Consider the following 25,345-nt stretch of genomic DNA (forward strand, 5'->3'; position numbering starts at 1 on the left):
CTTTATATATTGTAGATATTAGTCCTTTGAGGGACAGCTGGCAATTTTTTTTTCTTCTCAGTGGGTTGTCTCTTTACTCCGTTGGTGGTTTCTTTTGCTGTGAAAAACCTTTGTAGTGTAATGAGAGTCCCATTGTTGACTCTTTGTAACATATCCTGTGTGATCAAGGCTTTGTTCATAAAATCTTTGCCTACACACCTGTGTTCGAGAGTTTTACCTATTCTCTATTCTAGCAGATTAAGTGTTCCTGTTTTAATATTTAGATCTTTGATCTATTTCAATTTTAGTTTAGTGCATCATAAGAGATGTGGGTCTAGGTTTAGCTTTCGGCATGTGGTGAGCCAGTATTCCTAGTACCATTTATTTAAAAGGCTTTCTTCCAGTGACAGTGTTTGGCTCCTTTGTCAAAGATAAGGTAGCTGAGTGTGTTTGGAGTTGTTTCTGCATCTTCTGTTCTGCTCCATTTATCTCTGGGTCTTTTTTTGTTTTCTTTTGTTTTGTTTGTTTTGCCAGTACTGCATGGTGTGTATCATGGTAGCTTTATAATATGACTTCTAATTAGATATTGTGATACTTCATACCTTGCCTTTGTTGCCCAGAATTTATTTTGCTATACTAGTTCTCTTCTGGCTCCATATGAATTTCAGAATGTTTTCTCTAGTTCTGTGAGGGATGTTGTTGATATTTTGATTGGGGTTGCATTAAATCTGTATAATAGTTTTGGAAGTTTGGCCATTTTCACTATGTTGGTTCTGCCTATCGAAGAACAGGGAATATCTTTCCATTTTCTTATATCCTCTTTCATAGTACAGTAATTTTCAGTGTATAATTCTTCCACTTCCTTTGCATGATTGATTCTTAAGTATTTCACTTTTCTTGAGGCTATTGTTGAAGGTGTGGTTTCCTTAATTTCTCTCTCAGTGAGTCTGTTATTCATGCCCAGAAATGATATTGATGTTTGAGGTTTACCTTTGTATCCTGCTACACTGCTGAATTAGATTATTAATTCTAGGTTTAAGAACTCATAAATATTTTACTTACTGGATCTTCCTTATAACAGTGAATGTGATGGTCTCCAGTTCTATTTATTTTCTTGCAAATAACTAATTTTATTCTTTATAGTGGAATATTTCACTGTGCATATATACCATCTCATCTGTTGATAGGCATCAAGGTTATTTCCACACTGTTATTATGAATTTTACTGCTAGTATTTATCACTGTAAAATGCTATCTTTAATTCTTTCAGGAATATGCCCGAGTGGTATAATTTGAAAAGAATGGTACTTCTTTTTTGTTGTTTACATAATTTCCATAGCGATTTCTGAAGTAATTATACTACTTTTATATTACGACCAACAATTTAGGAGGGTTCCTTTTTCCTCCCATGTCCTTCCAAGTACTATTTTTTTCTGATACTGAGGGTGGAATCCAGGGCCTTTACAGTTGTTTACCCAGTTCTTTTTTAAATGATTTTTTTCTCGAGTTAGGATATTGCGAAGTTCCTAAGTTGCCCAGTCTGGTTTCAAGCTTGAGATCTTCTTTCCTCAGCCTCCCACAAGGCAGGAATTGCAGGCATCTGCCACCATAGCTAGGTGAATTTATTGCATTTGTATTCTTGGTGATGCCATTCTGACATGGGAATCTGAGATGGAATATCAGAGTAGTTTCTATTTGCATTTTCCTCATAGCGAAAGATGCTGAATACGTTTCCATATACATATTTGGCTTTTATAATACTTGAAAGGTGCCTGTTCAGTTCATTTACCCATTTTGATTGCGCTATTTATTCTGTGTGGCTTTGTTTTTTGAGTTCTTTATAAATTCTAAATCTTAATTCTCCCTCAGGCAGAGTATAGTTAGCGAAGACTTTTTCTCATTCTGAAGGTTATATAGCTGCCTTTACCTTCAAGTCCTTCCCCTACACAGAATTTTCTTCCAGCACCTTTAAAGTTTCTGGTTTCTTAGCTAGGTCTTTGATCCATTTTGATTTAGTCCATTCTGATCCATTTAGTACTGCAGGAGAGATAAGGCCATAGTTTCAGTCCTCTGTATGGGACTTTCAATTCTCCCAGCACCATTTATAAGAAGCTTTTCTTTTTCTAGCAAATAGTTTTTGTTCCTTTGTCAAAAATTAGACAGCTAAGGGTGCATGTAGTTTTGTTGTTTTTGTAGTCTGTTCTGTCATTGTTCTATGTCTGCTTTTGTGTAAGTATCAGGCTGGTTTTGTTACTATGACTCCGCAAGGTAAATTGAGACTTGTTTTTGATGTGTCCAGCATTGCACTTTTTGATCAATAAACAAGGTGTTTCTTTCCATTTTTCTCCAAATTTTTATTAGTTTGTTAGTACAAGTTTGCAGTACAGAATGATTACATTCATCCTGGGTACTTGGTTCATACAAATTATTCTTCCTAATTCTCTTTATGTTCTCTTTGTGCCATCCCTTCTCTTAGTCCCCTTCCCATTTGCAAAAGATCTTTCCATTTTTTTGTCTTTTCTTCATAATCGCTCTTCAGTGTTTAGTAATTTTACTGTAGAGCTCTTTTACCATTTTGATTAGGTTGATTCCAAATATATATTTTTAATTAATTAAGTTTACTGGCAAATTTTAGTTGCACATAATGACAACGTTTATTATAGGAAATGTGTACCTGTACATGATATATCTTGATGCTTTTTTTCCAATTCTCCTCCCTTGCCTTCAACCTCTCTTCTCCTTATTTACAAAACCTCTTTTCATTTTTCCTGCTTTTTTCTTTTATTCTCCTTCCTTCCTTTCCTTGTCCCCAGTTCCCCTTCCCATTTGAACATTTTGTCTCCATTTTACAATATTCATTATATATTTTTGACCTTATTTCCTTTTTGTTTCTCACACCAGAGAAGCAATACAATATTTACACATTTCTGATTTATTTCACTCTCAAGGTGCATCCCTTTACCCAGAAATGTCTCAAATGTATCTTTCATTATGGCTGAGTAGTACTCCATTGAATTAACAAAACACACGTCTTTATCCATTTATCAGTTGTTTCCAAGATTTACCTGTTACAAACTGTGCCACTATAAGTATCGGTGTGCTTATATCGCTAGAATATGATGTATGATGCTCTTAATTCTTTCAGGAAGATACCAAGAATAGGAATAGCTGGATCAAATGGGACCTCTAGTTTTAATTTTTGAGGAATCTCCACAATGATTTCCACATCAAGTGCACCAGTGTGCACTCCCACCAACAGTAGGGTTCCTTTCCCCCCACAGCCCCACCAGAATTCATTACTGGTTGATTTCTTGAAAACAGACATTCTTTCTAGAGTGAAATGTAATGTCAACATTGTTTTAGTTTGCATCTCTTGAATGACCAGTGATGTTGAAAATTTTACTGCATATTTATTTGCCATTTATACTTCTTCATCTGAGAAGTATCTATTCATTTCAAATGACCATTTTAGATAGGGTCTTTAAATATGGGGGATCTGATTTTTTTTTCTTTTTTTTGTATTGGAGATCAAATTTGGGTCCTTGTACTTTCCAGGCTAGTGCCAGAAACACTGAGCTAAATTGCCTGCTGATTTTTGAGTTCTTTATATATTGTAGATATTAGTCCTTTGTCTGAGGAATGGGTGGCAAAATTTTTTCCCCTCTCAGTGGGTTATCTCTTCACTGTGTTGGTGATTTCTTTTGCTGTGAAAGTCATTGTTAGTGGAACTGATTTTCTGATTTGTTTCTTGGTGAGATCATTATTGGTATGCAGGAATGCTGTTGATTTGTGTGTGCTGATTTTGTATGCTGACACTTAGCTGAATGTGTCTATCAGATTTGAAAGTATTCTAGTATAGGTTTCTTTGCAGGGGTCTTCCGTGCAAGGAATCATATCCTCTACAAATAAGGATCATCTGACTTCTTTCTTTGCTATTTGTATCCCTTTTCTTTCTTTCTCTTGCCTGATTGCTTTGGTTACAAAGCAATACATGGAACAGGAACAATGACAGTGACCATTTCCCCATTCAGTATGAGGTGGCTTCTTGATCAATTTAAGGTAAGATCGTTTTGTACTTATTTTCACCAGAGATTTTTATGGGGAATGGGTGTTGTTTTGTCAAAGGCTTGTCCTAGTGCATGTATGATCATGTGATTTTTATCGATATTTTCTTCATATGATTCACATTTATTGCTTTGTATATATTAAATCTTCCTTGCATCCAAGGGTGAAACCAAAGTTGACATGATACGGGAACTTCTTAATGTGTTGTTGAGATCTGTTTGCAAGACTCATACTGAAGAATTCTACACCTATGTTCACTGAGGATATTGCTTTGTAGTTTTTCGTTTGTTGCTAAGTCATTATCGTTTTGGCATTAGGATAAAGCTGGCTTCGTAGAATGAATTTGGAAGCATTCCTTCCCTATTACATGGAAAAGTTTGAGGATTGGTCTTGGTTCTTACCTAAAGTTCTGATAAAATGGCACAGGAAACCCTGAGTCCTGGGACTTTCTTGGTAGAGTTTTGTGATTATCTCAACCTCATTTCTCTGCACTTTTCTTTGTAATGAACATCAGTATTTTATGCAAAATTGTTTTTCAAAGTTAACATTATCATATTTTCCATAAGCAAAAGACTCTAATGATTGACTCCCTAGAGATTTCAAAATATAATAGATTTCTTTGAATATCCTGTTTCACTGCTTTTAAAAATACATTTTTTCAGCTTTAATTGAGTTTATTGGTACATTTCAGGGATACAGTACAGTCACATTCATTGTCGGGATGTGGTACCTCTACATGACAGGTCTTGGTTCTCACTTTTTTCCCCTTGTCCCTGCTCTCCCATCTACAAACACTTTATTTCCATCTTTTCATTATCTCACATTTTTTCCCTTATTACCCTTCCCCTATCCATCCCACCTTCCCTAATAACATGAAAACACTTATGAAATTTGTTCTATGTTGTTATAATGACAATATCATTTTTCAAAGAATAAAAAATTGTTCTTTGAATCAATGGCATCTTCAAGCTGACTAAAAATGGGAATATAGCGCATCCCTGAAGATCTAATCTCCTGTGATTTTTGTGAAAGATAAAAAATTTGTAATTAAATATACTTTTGTTGTCATGGGAATGTCATCTATTTCACCAATATTTGTTGATCAGAATATTCATTCTTCACTGAACTGCCTTTGTCCTGTTTTTAAAGATCAGTGAATTATACCGTGAGTCTATTTCAAGCTGACTTTCATGTTCCCGCATCATTTATTTGTTCTTTTGTTTATACCTCACTATCTTGTTTACTATTTCTTTACAGGAAGTTTTGAAACCTGGTATCATTTTTCCAACTTGGCTCTTCTTCAAGGTTTAGTTAGATGTTTTGGGTTTTCTGACTTTCCATTTAACCTTTGTAATTAGCCTGTTGGTATTTATGGTATAACCATCGGGAGTTGTGATTCATACTGCACCGCTATCAAATTAAATAGCTTCAGCTGAGTGAAAAGACAGCCTACAAAATGGGAAAAATATTTTGCCAGCTACTCTATGGACAGAGGACTAACATCAAGAATATATAAAGAACAAAAAAAAAACTTTGTCCTCCCAAAATAGAAGACCCAATCAAAAAATGGGCAACTGAAGTGAACAGACACTTCTAAGAAGTCCAAATGGCCAACAAATACAAGGAAAAATATTCATTATTGCTGGTCATCAGAGAAATGCAAAGTAAAACTATACTGAGATATCATCTCAGAAAGAATGGCTACCATCAAAAAACAGAATAATAACAAACATCAGTGAGTATGTGAGAGAAAAAGAACTGTACTACACTGTTGGTGGGAATGAAAATTATTGCAACTACTATGGAAATCATTGTGGAGATTCCTTAAAACACTAAAACTAAAAATTCCATTTGATCTAGCTCTCCCCTTCTAGGTATCCTCCCCGATGAGTTAAAATCATCATATCACAAGGGTACATGTATATCCACATTTACAGCAACATAATTTATAATATCTAAATCTTGAAAAATGTATACGTCCATCAGTGGATGAAGGGATAGAGAAAATGTGGTATCTATACACATGGAATATTACACTGCCACAAAGAAAGATAAACGAGGCATTCTTAGGTAAATGGATGATACTTGAGAACGTAATGTTCAATGAAATAAGACACACACACACACACACACACACACGCTCAAATATTGCATGGTTTTGATTATGTGAAAATTATCTCTACATATATATGGTAGATAGAAAGTAGAAGTTCAAATCTTTCCCTGCATTACATATTATGTTGTTTTAAAAATATGCAATACATATGCTATTTTGTTTCATTTATACTATTAGATTATCTTAGATTGTTGAGGAGAAATTTTTGTGTTATTTATCTGTTCACTTCTGCTTTGTAAGAATCATTTTGGCTTATGTCTTATATTCGAAGTCACTACTTTGCAGATTGACATTGTAATATCTATCGTTATTCTGTTATTATTTCATTAGGAAATTTTGTTGTACTTTTTCATAGAATACAAAAATAGCAAAACTACATTTTTGAAGTACTATCGCGATTTTTCAACCTTTGGCCTCACTAACCTGTTTCAGTTGTAATCCCAAACCTAATCCATAGCTGTGCGATACTTCTGCTTTTTTAGTATGATGGCTATAATCTATTACTTAATCACCAGCCATTCCTGCACACTGGCACAAGGAGCAGCTTATTTATTTAGTGCAGGTGCCCAGCTGATGCTGAGCACACTGAACACTGACTACAGCACACTGTGGTCACCTGTACATCTTCAGCAATGACATGAGGGTGGCTGCAGTTGACAGTAATTAAACAAGGTCTCTGTTTCACCCGTATTAAGTTTTAGTGATTAAATACTACACCAGGAAGCTGGAATGTAAGCTGGAATAACCTTAACATAGGCTAGTAAGCGGATGTGGATGTGCAAATGGGAAAAATCACACATGTGATTAAAAAACCATCTCTCTGATGGGTATTTCTTTATGGTATCTGACATCCACTGGCACATATCACAACAAAGTTGCTAAGTTTTATTTAGGAGGTAATTAGAACAGACCGACTACAGGCTACAGCTCTGGAGATCCAAACCAACACAATTTTTTTCCTTATTGCTTATTGAAACTTAAGATTAAATTCGGTGATGAAAGCTCAATTTTCCTACATATTCAGGCATTCATAAATTCAGAGTTAAAAGAAATCTCTCCTGTTTAGCCCCCTTTTTAATGAATCTTTCACGCAATGTTCTTGAGAAATTGTCCTTGAGCCTACACCGGAGAGTGAACCACGTGAAATGTACCCCCTGCGTTACTGCAAGCCAGGCCCTGGATAAGCACATTTAATACATTTTTCATTTGTTCACCACATAACTCCAAGGAAGGTAGGATTAGTCCTTGCTGAGAAGCAAAATTTGTAATATTCAATAAAGAAAAAAATCAAGAAGGAAAAGAGAGAGGTGAGAGAGGGAAAAAGGAGACAGAGAGTTAGAGAACGGAGGAGAGAGAGGGAGAGAGGAGAAAAGGAAGAGAGAGGACAGAGCATGGAGGGAGGAGGGAAGGAGGGTAATATGCAAAGTAACCAGTGAGGTACACCAGACAGCTGAGCTAAAGTCAGCAAACTTTTACTACAGGAATTAGAACAGGAGAAGTGGAGGCCGAGACTCAGAATAGGAAGATGGCCTAAGTTCCATACAATTTAAGGCTATGATAGAAAACAATTTACACTTGATCTTAGCCAAAAGGCCGAGAAGCGATTGATAGAAAACAATTTAAAATAAGATTAAATGAAATTTTGCCTACTGGCAAGACTCCAAAACTCCTTTCTTTTATGGTTTCTACAAGATCCGTAGATGATGACACCTGGAAGTCACCCAGGGAAAAATACCAATTACTACCCTGCTATAATACTCTGCTCAATCCAATGCATGCACGATAAACCTTGCAAACAAATTCACATCCCTCAGTTATAAATAAGGATAAATAATTAAGTATTACACAATATCTGAGGACAGCATTTAGCTTGTAAACCCTAGATAAAGCCAATCCATGTGTCCACACACATATATGCACACATAAAGATTGAAAAAAAAAATCCAGTAAAAAAAACGGGACAAGAAATTGTGAAAATCTGTTAGAATGTTGATGCAAATGTCCAAACCATTACAAACAGCAAGCACAATAATAAATTTAAGAGGTTAATTCTGGGTGTCCAATATTCAAATGAAAGTATTTTGAAACAGAACAGAAAAGTAGCTAAGTCGTAAATGACGTAATTTTCAAAATGGAAAGATCCAGGGAATGCTCTGGAATAACTATTCATGCCCAAATGAGTCCTTGCAGAAAGTTAGTATCTTAAGGGTCCTGTTTCCCAAACTTTGCATTTGGCATGTATATAGAACTAATGGCCTATATATTATTTCTTATTTTACATGTTCATTTTCTGTTTTTTCACATTGTACTATAATGTTTGGTCATGGGGATAGAGAAGATTGTCTGATTTCTTCATTACTATATCTCCAGCTTTTGGAATAGTGCCTGATACACAGCCAGCACTAAATAATTTTTATTGTAGGAAGAAATGATGAAAAGCCTAAGACTTTTCATAAAGAAAGGATACAGACTAAAGATGGCATATAATCTTTCAGTAGTAACACAGAAAGCTGCAACCCAGTTGAAAAATAAATCAGACAGGAGAGTGCCATAAACAATTTGGCTTTTCCTCATAGATAAGGCCCGAAATTTTATTTTATAGACATCCTTTTTCATACAGCTTCTAGAGGAGAAGATCCACCAATCAAGGAAATGGGACATAGGAAGAGATCAAGAAAACAAAGCATGCCATAGAGGATAAGAGCAAGGAACACAATCTAGGAAACAGGCAAAGCCATTCCAGAGTGGTGGTGGAAACCATACAAAACCCGAGCCATTCAGTTGGCCTAATCAGAGAGGACATAAGACAGACCCAGAGATGATGCCAAAGGGGATGGAGAACAGAACTGACCAGGTACAGCAATTATCCAATGCTTTTCCTTATATAAGGTAGATAATTTGGGGATAAATGGGTCCGGGGGTCCTGCCTGGTGAGAGCTAGGTCCTGAGTTGGATCCCAGTCCCAAGAAAAACAATTCAGGAAGAAATGGAAAGCAGTAATACATGCTGGATACATAGAAGAGGCAGGTGGTTTTCTAGTGCAGAAATAAGCAAATGTACAAGAAAAAAAATTTATAAAGTAACAATAATACCCAAGAAGCTCAGCTCAAAAAATGCCTGCCATAATAACACAATTAGAAGTTACTTAACAATGCAAGAACATATAAAAATCTATGAACTCTCAAGATATACTATTAACTGAAAACACATAAAGACAGAATAACAAATGCAGCCTAACCAGATTTTATGTTTATATTGTTATTTAAAGTTTATGATTAGATAGTAAATATTCAAAATCTTCTCTGAACTGATATGAACCAAATCATCATTATACACTTTTACTCATTGTCCTAAACATTTATAGGTCCGGATTTTAACATTAAAATTATCTAAGCATCATACAATTCTTTAAATTTTTATTTTTTCAAGACAGGGTCTTGATATATAGCAAAAGCTAGCCCCCCATCCAAAAAAAAAAGAAAGAAAGAAAAAAGGACCTCATTTTGTAGCCCAGACTAGCTAGCACTGAACTCCATATCTTCTTGCCCCAGCCTCCCAAGTGTTGGAATTACAGGTGCGTCACCATGCCCGGGCCCAAGCGTCACTTTTCAGTGTTAAACTGCACATGAAATAGGTCTGGATGTAAGTTTACTTTCATTACTCCAAGTTTGCCCATGTCATAATCTAGCCATGTTATTTCACTCTGTTTATGTTATTCTCAGTGTTTCTTTTTTTTTAAATAACTTTGTACACACGTCTTTAGAGTTTATGTATTTTCCCAGAACATGGGCCAAGTGGAATAGTTCACAGGAAAGACTTACATATTCAGGTCTTTCATAAATAATCAAATGTGGATCACCAAAAATATTGACACATTTAAATCTTAGAATCAGTGTTTTCCCATTTCCTGTTAACGTGGGGTAGTATTTCTGTTTCCATATCTGACAAATTATTCAACTTCTCACAAATTTGTATTTAACTGATTACTAATGATATAGAAAATTATATATCATGTCTCCTTTTTGTCAGTGCTGTAAAGAATCATGTCATCTCTCTTGGACTCTTAAATGTGTTCTGTCACAGATCTAACATCTCTTCTTTGTGTTATATGCAAATATTTACATATTTAAGTACTTAAATACTATATTTAAACTGCTTTTAGAATTACTTTTCTATGTCATAAACCTGATCATATCATTTGGTTGCTTAAAAGTCCAAGAGAAATGGCTTCTTCCCATGGAGTTAAATCAGTTTTTACACTGGCACACAATGACAGCATTGATACAGGCTGAAGCATTTTCTTAAATTATTAAAATGTGTGTTTATGCAGCTTTTCTCCATAATTATAAATAACTTGGTGTTAGAGACTCCATATTGTCCACTGAAACAGTCATTGTATCTATTTCAGTTGTGATTCATCAGAGATAGGTGAACATATTGAGGTAGGACAGAATGGCCTGACTTAGAAACTCATTTATCCAGCCACTTATTCATCATTAAAATATTTATTGTGTTATTGTAGTACACAAGGCATCACTCTGATTCTGGAGACATGGGGACTATTAGAACTAACAGTGCCCTTCCCTCTAACAGGAGACTAATGGCAGGGAAGGGATGAGCCAACAAAAACTTTAAAACTTAAGTATGTTTTTGTTATATGGAGAGATAAAGAGATTTTTTTGTGGTATTTCACTTCTGGGGGAAAACCAAAGAAAACATAAGAATCCCTGATTTGTTATGTTTCCTGATCTCCTGCCATGGCTAATTTCATGCTACAAATGGTTAAACAATGAGCTCACAAAATTCCTGAATGGTGACCAACTCCTTCTGGAGAGAACTTAAGCTGATTTCACCCACCACTAGTTGTTCCAACAGGTGATCAAAATTTAAAGAAATGACAAGCTGGGCCTATGAGTTAGCTCAGTGGCACCACGCCTACCTCGTAAGCCTAAGGTCCTGAGTTCCATCCTTGGTAGAAAGAGAGAGAGAGAGAGAGAGAGAGAGAGAGAGAGAGAGAGAGAGAGAGAGAGATGAAGAAAGAAATGACAACCCACTACTGGAGTTTGGGTGAAAAGGAAAAGACACTGCTGATAAAATGTCAATAGAGACAACGCATCAATGAACAGAAAAGCCAAAAAAGTTGACAGTATCATGAAAGAATACTCTAGAAAGATGAAATAGCTTGGGAAAATGCTATAAACTAAAGAAGCAGAACAATTTGAGACAGAGAACTAGAATGTACATTTTTTATTTACTTTTCTGTTGGTAAACAGCATTATAATAAAAAAAGCCTCCTCAGCACGGTTAGAAATGGAAACATGGGCTGGAATCTGGGATCAACTTTGTTTTTTACTTTATTTTGTTTGTTTGTTTGTTTCGGTTTTTTGAGACAGGGTCTCACTGTGTAGTTGGGACTGACCTGAAACTCACTGTGTAGCCCAAGCTGGTCTCGAACTCACAGCAATCCTCCTGCCTCAGCCTCCAGAGTGCTGGGATTACAGGCGTGCACCGCCACATCTGGCTGGGATCAACTTTGGTTTTTTGTCTTCTAATTCTTTGCTGACATCACTCTGAACTATGTTAAGTGATTCCAGGAAAACGAACACACACACACACACACACACACACACACACACACACACACTATAGGACCATTCATCATCTCCTCTCTCTGTCTGTCTCTCTCTCCCCCAGACATAAGGGCTTGCAGAATGCATAGTCGGAGATAAGGATTATTTTGTGGTTCTCAGAAACTTCATTGTAGACATGTCAGCTTTTATTTCTTCAACCTCACTGAGCTGATGATGATCTGGACTTGAACACTCCCTTGCCACAATATATGAACTCATGACTAAAACACAACACACTGAAATATTATCACTGGACCAATTTGGGTAGTATTTGGTGAAATTTTAAATCCAATTGCAAGAAAAAAAGCAAGGAAAAATGATCTTGAATCCATGTTTGGTAGTTTGTGGGGTCCTCTGCTCTTGGAATCAGGATGGCAGAGACAGGTACGTTTAGATATTAAACCTGGAGGAAGTAGGGATGGGAAGTACCCAAAACAGCATTTTCAGAATGAATCAGTTGGAGTTCAGATCTAAAGCTTGGTGAAAATAGCTCCTCCTGTGTGAAAATACATCTTATTGTGAAACAGGGATTAGGAGAATTAAACATCACACACGGAGGATCTGAAAGTGGATTTGTTTTTTTAATTTTGAAGGCATTTTATGGGTTAGTCAAATAGAGATTCAGTTCATTTGTTTGTTTCTCTTTTAATGGAAATAGGTCAGAATGTTTCTGGGGAAGCAGAGGTTTCTGCTTCAAGTGAGGATGTGTTCAACTCATTTAAATATGAAGCATTTGTAACAAATCGTCCTGAGAATGGATTACCACTCCAAAACAGTCTCACACGAATTTCTACTGACATGTTAGCTATATTAATAGAGTGCTGTGGCATTTTTATCTGAATGATTGTAATTTGTATGCATATTAAATTGCTTTAGAAATAATGTTCAACATTTGTACTTAATTATAAGATATTCAAAGCAATATTTAAAACAATTGAGTTGTTTCCAAAAATGTGATGTTTTCAAAGGTAAAAATGTTTCCTCATTGGAGAAATATACAAAACTGAAATGATACTTAATACATAAAATATTTTTATCATATTAGAGAAATATATAAATGTCTAATGGAGCTAATTTTGATATGTGAATCCTAGGCTATTTTACTTTATTCTTTAAATTGTTTTTTGTGGTGGTGCACGCCTCTAATCCCAGCACTCGGGAGGCTGAGGCAGGAGGATCACTGTGAGTTCAAGACCAGCCTGGGCTGCATAGTGAGTTCCAGGTCAGTCTCAACTACATAGTGAGACCCTCTCCCCCAAACAACAAAAAAAATTGTTTTTTAACTTACTTATCTAGAATTTTAATACAATTATAAGTAATAATATCATCTTTTAAATAAAATAATATAATCGTTACAATGAATAATGCTGCTATTTGGACATTGGGAAGTATGAAAGTCATAAAAATAACATTAAAATGAAAGATCCCATAGATAATGTGAAATAGGAAGAAAAGGTCCAAAGGGGAAAGGGAAGAGGGAGGAATAGAGGAAAAGAAAGAAGAGAAAAGAATATGAGAAAAGGAAAAAAATGGAAACAAAGTCTTTGTAAATAGGGAGGGGTGGAGGGCAGGGGAATGGGTAAAAAATAAGAACCAAGATATATCACATAAATTACAATGCCCAATGATGAATGCCATCATATTGTACACCTAAAATGTACCAATAAACTTAATGAATTTAAAAAAAAAGATCCTGAGTAATCATAAATGAATGAAGGAAAAGCAAAGAAGAAAATCTAAATTACATTTTCTAGATCTTAGTTGTTCTGTTGGTGAATACGGAATGAGTTCCATTTGAATTTTTTCTACATATACCCCAAAGATCACATTGTTGGAAGTTCATCAGAAGAATCCAAATATTTTATCTGACTTCACATGAAAAAATGAAATCCTGGCAGAAATCATATTACTTAGGCCAAAATAATTCTTAGCCAAATCCCTGCTATCATCATTATGATCATCATTCCTTTTGAGAAGGACTCTTATTAAGTAAGTAAGAATCAAGCGAAAATTTGTTGGATTTTATTTAAGGGTACTTTTCATGGCATGTTTTATTTTAATGAATGCTTTCATTTGCTGTAAAAAATTCAGTTCCATTTGAAAGAGAATTTTTAAGTTTAGCTTTATCTACAATGAACCTAATAATAAATATATTTGGGGCCAAGGTGAACTTAAGTAGAAATATTTCAACATTATCCAAGAAAACAGGTTCACAAAATCTACAGAAAATTTAATTATTCCTGTGTTTCCCAAAGTGGGCAGCATCTATAAAAATCTTCCACAGTATTAATAGATGTAGAACATAAGGAATTTGAAAAGGACTGCGTAAAAAGTTTGCCGTGAAGTCTCAGCTCCCTTAATATCCAGATGTGGTGTCAACCTACATATTAAACGTGAAGAAGCACACGTTGAAATGCAGCCCCAAAGTGAGAGGACCAACCAGGCAGAGGACAAACGAGCCACAAAGAGCATGTGTGAAAGCATCAGGCACTTGAGAAGAACTGTAGGGAAATTCTGCAGTTCCAGGAGATACGTCTGGAAGTAGAGGCAAAGGCCAGATTGTGGAGCTCTTGAATGACTAGCTAAATGCTTGAAGCCTTTCAAACAAGTCAGTCCTCCATCACTGAACATTCTTAGGAGGGAAGTGGCGGTATAAATGTGGCACTTTGGAAAGATGAATCTGGAAAGCATAAGGTTCAAAGAGAGGAAATACCGAAGGTGGTGTCCGGTTAGACTTCCCCAGCAATGCCTCAACCGTAAGATGAAACGAGAGTGATAAGGATGGAATCCGGTGAAGAAACACCTGCAAGCTACACTGCAGATGAGTAAGGCAAGGAGCACGGTATGGCTTTGAGGGTATCTAAAGCTGTGTCAAGGACAGAGGTGGTGTCAGCAGCCTTAGTGAGTCCTTTGCTCCTCTATGGAACAAGCTTTGTTACTGTCCCGTGTCCTAGTGTAGGTTTTCTCCCATGTAGGACGTATTCTTCATCACATGGCTGACTTCCGTTCACTCTTTTAAAATTCAGGTCGTTTCTCTTCCCTCTGAAGTTAGTTTCACATGCTCTCTTTTAAGTGTCCTGAGTATAAAACTATACAACACTTGATGTATTATAAGTTCTATCGATTTGTCTGTCTCCGCAATGATGTAACTTCATGAGGGTTAAGACCAAGTTCATCCATTTCCACAACTAACATCATAGAACACAAGGGAACTCAGTCACTGTGTGATGAAGGACCCTGCCCAGGAAAGGCAGAGCATCTGTCTAAAGATAAGCAGAAGTGGAGGTGTAGATGGAGTAAAACTGCAAAAAGGTTGTTTGTTCAACCTGTTGGAAAGCCAGTGAATTGAGATTAAAGAACATAATAACAAAGCAACCGATTAAGCAGAATTCCCGGTAACAAGGGATGCTGTGGCATGTTGACCTAGTGTGGATGATTTGATCCTGGTAGTTCAAAACTACCACAGTCCGCACAATGTTCCTACTGCTCTTCTGTTTCCTCACCTGAAGTCATGTTTCTCCTATGAAGAATGATGTCCCATCTTTAGCTTCTATTTCAACATGTATTGTTGAGTATATGCAATATAAAATGGAAAACACAGATCAATACCAAATATCACTATTCCATGCTACCTTTCTGCATCTTTTATTTTTCTTAATCCTTAGAGTACATTTTTTTCCTAATGTGTACCCTGAAGATCACCTGCACAAATTCTCTTAGAGAGTAATGTTTATGAAAATTTTATCTTTATTGACATTTTTCAATCTAATAAATGAAGGCAATATTGAATTAGGAACACCATTTTTCAATTCTAAATGATGTAGTTTACTTTAGCAAATGAACATCAGTGGTTAGGAAATCATTCATAAAATACACGTACTTGATGACTGGATCAATCTGATAGAATGTCAGCACACTGTTTAAATGTAAAGTTATATGAAGACAGACAACCTGATACCCTTACCTTTTACAGTATGACACAACACTCTTTCCAAGATACTTTTGCTTAGAGAAAAAACCAAAAAAAAACAAAAAACAAAAACAAAACAGCAGAAATCTGAATTTGACCAGATTTCTATCTGTAGCCATCAGCTTTAAGGGAACTTAGCAGGAAAGTGTAAAAAGATAACCCTGGGAAGATTTTCAAAATCCTGAATGTGGGAATCAGATTTCAAGGAGTAAAATTTTAAAGGGGAAAGCCCTATAGACTAAAATGTGTTAAAAGAAATTTAATGACATGTCCATATGTCAAAAGTTCAGATGTTTTGGTATAGTGATTTCAAGGAACATGGATTTATAAATCATTTATGAGGCAATTAGAGAAACAAGATCACTCATTGATATTCAGGAATTAGTATTAATTTTAAGTATAATAACAGTTATAGTTTTAGGCATCATTATATATAATGAAATGCTTTGAGGTGAAACATGATAAGTGAAATTTGTTTCAAAATAATGCAGCAGTGGCAGAAGTAGGATTGTATAGTAGTGGTATAAATGAAATGAGATTCTTATTGCACTTGGGTGATAAACATATAGTTCATTTTTATATGCTTGAAATTTTCCTTTTCTACCATTACAAAATATAAATTATTGGGCCATATCTCAGAATTATTAAATCAGCATACCTGGATAGTTCCTAGGAATTTGAATTATCAACATTTTCCAAGGTGATTATTACTTGCACCAAGACTTGGTAATTGTAGTCCTAAAATGATTTATTCCATTGATCTTCCCTTGTCATGAAAATGCAGCAAAATGCATACACACCTCTCTAAGGACAGATGCTGTATCTTCTAAAGCCATGTATTTTCTGAGACTATCATCTATACAGTATATACTTGATATCATTTATAAATGATGTTAGGTGTAATAATTTTGGTCACTGTGAAGAGATATTTTAGATGCAGAGTACCCAGGGTTTGCCTACAAACTCCAACATGTCAGGTCCGTTTGGCATCAGAAGTATGTATCTTCTCACAACTCTGAGCAATAATCTGGCCCAACAGAATGACTCAGGGATATTTAACACACTTAATTCCTATAATGTCAATGTCTCCATACGTCAAACAGCAAGGATAAAATCTAACAGGATGTGAAAAATGGATTCCTCCTTTACAGACAAAAAGAAGTAGTACTAGCAGCCAAGTACAGAGCATCCACACTGGTGAATACACATACATACTGTCTTGCCCCAGTTCACAACCATTCTGTTCACGAACATTTGACAAACCCAAGCGTATGGAAGAATTTGTTTCCTTTCACCAACCCTGCATCAGGTGGTAAACACAAGTGTGCCCATCTTCCCCAGAATAATGAACAAATTAAGTTTGTGAACCAAGGTCTACTGTATGTGAATTAAATTTTTGAAAAATTAACTGAAATGTTTCCACCTACCATTACTCCTTAACTGTGCTATTTATCAAGTAAAACTTTCACTCCTTTCAAGAAGATATTTCTACCAAAATGTATCATCTTATTAAGAACTGTTTTACCAAAGGCCCAGTATTTCCGATACCTTGAAATCCTTGAGAAAACAGAAATGATTAAGATAAATTCCATCCTAGTTTTACTCGAGTCTTCTAGTTTTACTACTATTTTGTTAGGGGATTTTGAAAATGACACTATTTTACTGGTTCTGGTTTCCTCATATATAAAAATATAATTCTGCAATAAATAAGTCATTCTATACTGAGATTATTTTTAAGTTTACCTCTAGTTTTATGGTACTTCTAGGGGAAAAATGACTTCATCTAATATTTAAACAGAAAAAAATATCTTAACGGTAAAAGGGAAAAGACATAAAATGATCCCACTTCAATGCTTTAGATGACAATAAAAAAGGCCAAGTTCATACAGTTGTGTTCTGAAGATATAACTCTAGTCATAGGAAGGACTGTCACTCTTTGGCTTACCTGCTTATGAGCATGATCATAAGAATTGATATGATTGTCAAACTCCTGGTGTTTGTGATACTGCTTGTCACATAATTCACAGTAAAAGTTTGCCTTTACATCTTCCAGGGCCTTTGCTGTGGACTTTTCCTTTTCTGTGAAATCCTGTAAAAAAAAAAAAAAAGGGAAAGACACCGGTTAAATTTCTGTCTGAGGGTATCACTCACTCTCATATTAATCAAATTGGTATGTAACTTGACTTGGACGAAAATAATAGGGTGTTTCATTATTTTCTGTAAATTCATTGACACTGAGGCAGTAACTCACACTTTAGTATCATCCCTAATTTATCAAAAAAAAATACAAGTTTTCTCAAATTAGTCCGCTGGTTATTGTTATAGCCTGGTCATTTGCTCACCCTTCCTCTTGCATTCCATTAGCACGTTGTGATTCTATTAATAACCAACCATTTCTTTGGGCATTCCTACTTCAGCCCCTTCATACTTCCTTCCTACTTCAGAATTTCCTGTGATATTACTCATTGAGCTCTTGTGTTTTGTGCAACTCTGCCTTCATCTGGAAAACTAACCCAGTCCAGTTCTCTCCAGAGATGACCCCTTCCCCTGATAGGAACAACCTGATGAATCTGTAACTTCCAGCTCCGGCCTACGCTCCCTGAACACTATCTGTGTTCCTCATGACCATTACCCTTACAGCTGTAGGGTGCACTGTCTCAGTTTGGGCTATATTATTCTCCAGCATAAAGCACTCTTGCATTTTCTTCTTACCTGTAAAGTAATCATGAAAAATGTTTACTGAGTATAAATTGTATGTCAGGTAGGTGAGTTACCTTATTTATTCCTCAAATCAACCTAAGAGTTAGGCTTTGTCTATATCTGCATTTCACTGATGCATCAGCCAATGCCTGGAGAGGCCACATACTCACTGTTTCGAAGTTAGTAAATGGAACAGGAATTTGGATCAGACAAAATAGGCCCAGATCCCTTGCTGGGAAGCAGACGAAATTTGCCTTCCCTCTTTAAACTACCTTGCTTAGTAGGCCTTAAAAATTCTTATCCTACCATCATCGTCTCTTATCAAATCCTGCTTTGTGTATCCTCCTCAGTTCTTTCCCCATATACACAAATTTGTGTTCATTCTTTTTTCATGCTTTTTGATTTCAAAGTATTTTTTAAAAAGCATTTTGTTTGTCCTCGCAATGCTAAATGATGCATTCATTGTCTTGCCTGGAACGGATACCTATTTAATACACTTCATAGATAATGGTGGCTTACAGACTCATGCTTCCTGCAATCCAGGAGGTTCTCTTCTGTTATCTGTGTCAAGTAAAAGAGCGATGGCACACAGACGATAACACATACATCCGCACAAAGAACGGATGAAAAATTAAAAGATAGATATGGAGTGTTTCTCTAAAGTGGCTAGCTTTCTACTTCGAGAAAGCAGACCACAAGCCTACATCATAGAATCATCAGGGGCAGACCAAAAATATAGCCACCATGAATTTAGGTAGATTTTCTCAAGGCATGTGGAGTGATGGGGCAATTGATTCATACATGGAAACATAATAATACAAGGCCAAATATAAAAGGGCAAACTAAATGGCAACAAGCAAGAGGGACAAAAATATCATTAACAAGCTTCAAAAATTAGAGCAACTATCTGGGCTGCCTACCTATGAGAACAGAAATAAGCATTTGGCTGTACTCCAGGATAACAGAGGGTACAAGAGCTGTGGGACAGGATGTATGCGTTAATGAGAGTGTAGACTGATTTTAGCAAAATCCCAGTAGCTTAAAGAACTAAGAAAATAGGCGGAACATGTAGCTGCCATTGGGAATGGATTTGGAGGGTAGAAATGAAACAGAGCTCAATCTTTTTAATAGGATTAGTATCAAGGCAAAGCGCCATGTCTCATCTACTCTTTTCTACAAGTGTTTTCTCTTTTCACTTTTTAAATATAAGTTCAGGGACTGGGTTATATTGATTTGATCATGATTTCCCGTTAATATTATGATATTGGAGCAACAGCATTAAAAAAAACAGTTGGCTGGATGGGGATGGTGGTGCACACCTATCATCCCAGGACTTGGGAGGCTGAGGGAGGTGGATCGCTGTGAGTGCAAGGCCAGCCTTGGCTACACAGTGAGTTCAAAGCCAGCCTGAACTCTCATAGTGAGTGAGACCCTGTCTAAAAAACAAGAGAAAAAATAGTTGGTTAATTCTGCTAATGCTCAAGCGTACTTCCTTCTCACAAACTGGGGGAAAATAGACAAGAACTCAGGGTGCTTCTGTGGCAAGAGTATATTTTTCTTTAGTCTTGATCATGGGCAGGATTGCACAGAAATGGCTAAAAAAAACCCCACAAGAATTAGAATTCTCTAGTTATTCTTAATACATTCATCTGAACATATTTCCAAAATAACATTTAGTTAATATACTACATGATTTTCATTTCAAAATTTTATCATTTTAAGAGACATTTACTAATACTTATTTGGCATTTTTTGTGACTACTCATATTGCATAAGGTTGTATGACTAAATTATGTATCACATTTTGTGTGCACTTAGGGCTTTGACACTAAGGTGCATCCCTGGTCATTTCTTTTTCTAATTTTCAGACTGCATTCAGCTAACTTGCGACCCTCTCCCCTCAGCCTTCCAGAGTGTTTGACAGCATGCCCCACCATTTCACATTTCACATTCACATTCACATCACATTGCTTGCTTCATTTCTCCTGCCAGGAAATGGTGTATCATTTCCCATCTCCCTTTCCTCTATTGCACTAATGACATCCCTTGGGGCACGGCCCAATGCCATCATTAGGAGAGGAAAGGTAGGTAGGTGTAATATAAATGCCACCAGCAAAACATGCAAACACAGCTCACAATCTAGTGTGTTCAGCAAAGCCAGACAAAACAGGATAAACTCAACAGTGGTTGAGTTGGTATGAAGACATAGAGAAACTGAGGCAGGAGGATAGAAATCATAGGCAGATCAAAAAAGCAAGAAAATGGGTTGCGTCAGGAGGCTCACACAATGAAATAAAAGGGGTAGGGAGCAGAAGAGGGAGAGGGAGGAAATGAACATAAGGCTAAGTTTTGCAAAATTGAGATAAAACCTAGATAGCACATAATGAGACTGTCTTTTGTAGGAGGCCCTTAACCCAAAGGCCATGGCATCGCCCAGCATGATGTAAGCTTGTTCTAAAGTGTACACATGGGATGATCTACTCAGATGAAGCTGAGTGCGTGCAGAGCAGAGCAGGAGAGAAAATGTCAGACTAGTAGCATAAGCATCATGTAAATCCAACTTATTCTGCAGAAGTGGTCGTTCATACTTGTTAATTTGGTAATTTATATCATCTTACAGTGCTAGATAACAGAACACTGAGAGCACATTTTTAAGTGGTTAATGCTGCTTCATTCATCTAATCATTAATCTGCCCGTCTAACAATCTATTTAACCAAATAACAATTTCGTATTCTTACTTCCAAAAACCTCTTATTGGGCCAGGGATTTAGCTCAGCGGTTCCGTGGCCTGCCTTGCAAGTGCAAGGACCCAAGTTTGTTCCCTGGTACTAAAAAAAAAAACCAAAAAAAAAAAAACAAAAACTCTTATTGAGCAACTTTTGAGACATTTCTTTACTTGTTCTTGCTCCAGATATTCATGGTCTATCTATTGGAATAAAATGTAGAATTATATGTAAAGATACAAAAACATATGTGATACAATGATGCTTACAAGCAATAGCTATCTATTCCTGATTACTTAAGAATAATTGGTAGGAAAAGTCTCTTTCTCTCTCTGTCCCCCACTCTCTCTCTATAAATATATATGTCTATATATATTTATACACATGTCCCCATATATGTGTGCGTGTGTGTATAAATTGGAAACACGCTATATTTTTTATTTTTTGTGGTAGTTGTTAAATGACATAGTATTTTTACTGGTCGAATATGCTGAAGGTAAATTAACATGCCATTTAAAATGCATATGCAGATATACAATAAATATGAAAGAAAAAATAGCCACATAATCTCAGTACCAATAAATTATAAAAATAAAAAATATAAAATTGACAGAAAAATAAAATCCTTCATTGATTTACTAGGTATTCACATTTTCTTTTCCCAGTTTGTTTAGTGGAGGATGTTTTTAAAAACTTATTTAGCAGAATAGAGCATTGATGAAATAAAGGAAAATTCTTGTTAATCATTCTCAATGATTCATTAAAAGGTCGGAAATGAAATTCAAATTGAAAATGAAAGTCATCTTAATGAGTCACTCTAAAATTATTAGCTAATGTCAATGAGCATTTTATGTTGTAATCCAATACAAATTCTTTATAATTAGTTACTTATTATAATCAGTGTGGCTATAAGGCCAGCATATGTAACTTTACATACCAAGAATTTTTTTCTTCACGCATATAACAGATGTAGCAATGAAATGACAAGTCTTCTGATTAGAGTAAGACATTTCATTAAAAATATGGATGTTTAGTATCAATTTTTAATGACTGCAATGACTACTGCACATTAATACTCACTGACCCTGTGTTGTAAATCAGAAATATGCCTCCTACCTGTTAACTCAATCTCCACAACTCTAAGATACATGGCGAATGGTGCACAGACTGCTTTCCAGCTCAGACACTGCATAGGAGGCTGTTCCAGGCTCAGAACCCCCGAATGTGGAGGCTCTTGTCACCATGACCGCAGCTTCCCCACTGTTCAGCTTTAACCAAACGCCAGACACCACATACAGACAGTCTGTCTCCACCAACACAGGTGGAGCCAGGAGGGTACACATCCCTCAACTCTCAGAGAGAGTAAGAGGACCGACTGCAATTTAAAAATCCATAGTGCCTTTAAAACTGAAAGGTGGACACTAGGAAAAGACAATGTAGCAATCCTGTCCTGCTGGTTGTTAATAGGTGTCCTGATTATGAAAGAAAAAAGAAATGAATATTGTTCTTTATATCTCAATGATGTTAGTATCAGTGCAGGACTTTGAGTACTGAATTAATATTCTTGGAATGAAAACCCTCACTGGAGCTTTCCTTATTATATAGAACAGATTGCTTTAAAGATTGCAATATTCTCTACCTGATCTATTCTATTGGTCCCAAATAAAACCTTGCTTCTATGAATGTGCACTTTCTTCTCCTTCAATCAAGTATGTTTCTGAGTCCAGAGAACTCCTGCATCTTTGTAAAAGACTGGATAATGTAAATTTTATGTTAGAAGGTTTTTGTTTCCTTATTTTTATACTAGAATATAATTTAGCCTTTAGAGACCAACTAGCTTGAACATTACCCTCTGTCCTTAAGTTTAAGCACAAAAGGTTGCAATTATCTTAGACAAATGGAGAAGGAGAATGATAAGTAGTTTAAAGGACTAGGAGAAAGTGTGCGGTGACATTCAACAAAGCACACAGTGTTCTGCAATGAAACGCAGGCAATGAGGACCCCGAAACACCATATCAAAATCTGACTAGAGACCAGAATATGAAAGCTCAAATGTGTATCTGGAGTAAGAATTGAGCATCTCATTTCAAGAAATGGGTGGGACAAGAGAAGCTCAAAATCCTTTCTGAAGACAAATTTTTATACCAATAAGGGACATTTCCATTTGTAAAGTGTCCACATTTCTGCACTGGAAGTAAAAGCTTGACTCTGAATCCCTAGACTCTGAACCAATGAAAAGGCAAGATGGACTTCTGCGTAGCAGCGATTTCTTTACTTCAGTTGTTTTTATTTAGTTAGTTTAGATCTTAACCTCGCATCTTGTTTCAGATGTACTATTTATACCTGAAGTCTAAGGCAACGTCTCCAGATCTACTTTAGAAAAAAATTCCCTTTTCCAAATTATACCTTATAATCAAGACATTTACATGGTATCAAACTTCTGCTTGTTTTCTCTTACTAATTAAACTGTCTTTTCTACAGGAAGTCCCAGATAAGAACTCAGTAAGGAAAAATTTTTCCTCACCTGTGTAGGCTTCCTCACCTTAATGTTTAAATGGTTTGTTGTATTAGTATATGTAAGAATATGTTTATATAATTGAATGTATGTGACTAGAAAAGTTTTAATAAGCATATTTGATCAAGTGAGAGAAACTCTTTTCACATTCTGCCCACTATGAGCTATCAAAGCAATTTTACATTTCCCATTTAATTACAGTCTTTAGAAGTGTTTTTGTCAATCTCACAATATTTTTGTCTTTCCTTTTGGTCTATTTAAGAAGTCCACATATAGTCAGGAAAGAATTATTTGAGCTTAACTCACATTAATGTTACTGATATTGATTTCCTGAAAGTGGAACTGACTTTTTTTTGTAAAATGAATGTTGTTTGTGTTTTATAGTATCTAACTTGGTGATTGTTACTTAGAAACTCAATAAATAAGTGAAATTAAGGAACAAGAAGAGAATGTTTTCAGCTACATACACAGCACTGCTTATCCTGACAACAGAGTTACCACGGAGAACCAAACTACTGAAATAACAGTAGAGTAAGTAGGTAGATATGACTCCAAAAGATGGAACTTTTAGGTATTTAGAGCAATTTTCATAATGTAGCCTCTTGGGCTCTTAGTCACTTTCTTATTGCTGAGGGGTCCATGTTTCAGAAGTTTTAGTCCATGGCAAGCAGCCTTAAACACTGACACTGTATGATAGAAAGGTTCGTGAATGGAGGACAAGTAGCAGAAAGAGAGAAGTTAGCATCTGAAAGGGAGAAATACCCTTCCAGGTCATCCCTCTGCCCGCTGCCAGTGACCTGCCTCTTCTGCCCAGATCCCACCTCCTAAGAGCAAGCCAGATATAGTAACCCATAAATTAATCACTTTCTAAAAGCCCCAGTATATGCACACGAGGCAGTTGGGGGTCATTTTTTATCTACACCATAACAGAGGTCTAAGGAGCTTATGGAAAAATTATTCTGAAGGAATGGAAGGTGACAACATCACACAGATTCACAAATAGTCACAGCTTCTTGACTTACAATGCTTTTTCCAATCTTACTACCACCCTTTGTTTGCTTACACTTCACTGTGTACCAAGTACAGGCTTCCCAAACATGGAGTGACAAAACTGGACCTTTCTATCATTGTCCAGAGCATGTGTGGTGTGAGACACTACCTCATTTAAAGGGGAGCATTTTCATCTTACTTATAATTCATTTGAGATGCCCACAATGAAAGAGAAACACAACCACTTTAAGGATGTAATTAGGTGGCCTCTGGATGGACAATTCAGCAACATTTCTCAAAGTTTTCAGCATCATGACAACTTTCTTTCTCACTTATTGGCTAGATATTAAAGTATTTGCTGCATTTGTGTTCATGAAGCAACAATTAAATATTTAAAAGTTGTTCATTCATATATCTGCTTGTTTTGGAGAGGCTTCCAATTGGCAACATTTGAAAGTAGATGATTTTGATACATGTATGCATTTCCATTAGAACCACTGGTTGTCAGCATAGCATTCAGGGTCATTAACTTCAACTTCATACATCAATTTACCCATTTTTCACTAGAAAAATATACTAGGAGGGGTTTTTTTTCAGCTGCCTGCCTGCCTGCCTGTCTGCGATCACCCGGCGGCGTGCGCGCGAGCTCCCGGCCT

The 25,345-nt window shown here is 36.1% G+C and overlaps 1 protein-coding gene across 1 annotated transcript in view; it reads right to left on the reverse strand.

The window, feature by feature from the left end:
• Positions 1–25,345, reverse strand: part of Znf804b (zinc finger protein 804B) — a 517,996-nt gene that overhangs the window by 62,808 nt on the left and 429,843 nt on the right. The window contains exon 2 of the mRNA XM_033758587.1: positions 17,706–17,849. Coding sequence (XP_033614478.1) covers positions 17,706–17,849 — 144 coding nt within the window. The remainder of the gene's footprint in view (positions 1–17,705; positions 17,850–25,345) is intronic.

The sequence above is a fragment of the Fukomys damarensis genome, unplaced genomic scaffold (assembly GCF_012274545.1).
Source record: "Fukomys damarensis isolate Sample0158 unplaced genomic scaffold, DMR_v1.0_HiC HiC_scaffold_4, whole genome shotgun sequence".
NCBI classification, from domain to species: Eukaryota; Metazoa; Chordata; class Mammalia; order Rodentia; family Bathyergidae; genus Fukomys; species Fukomys damarensis.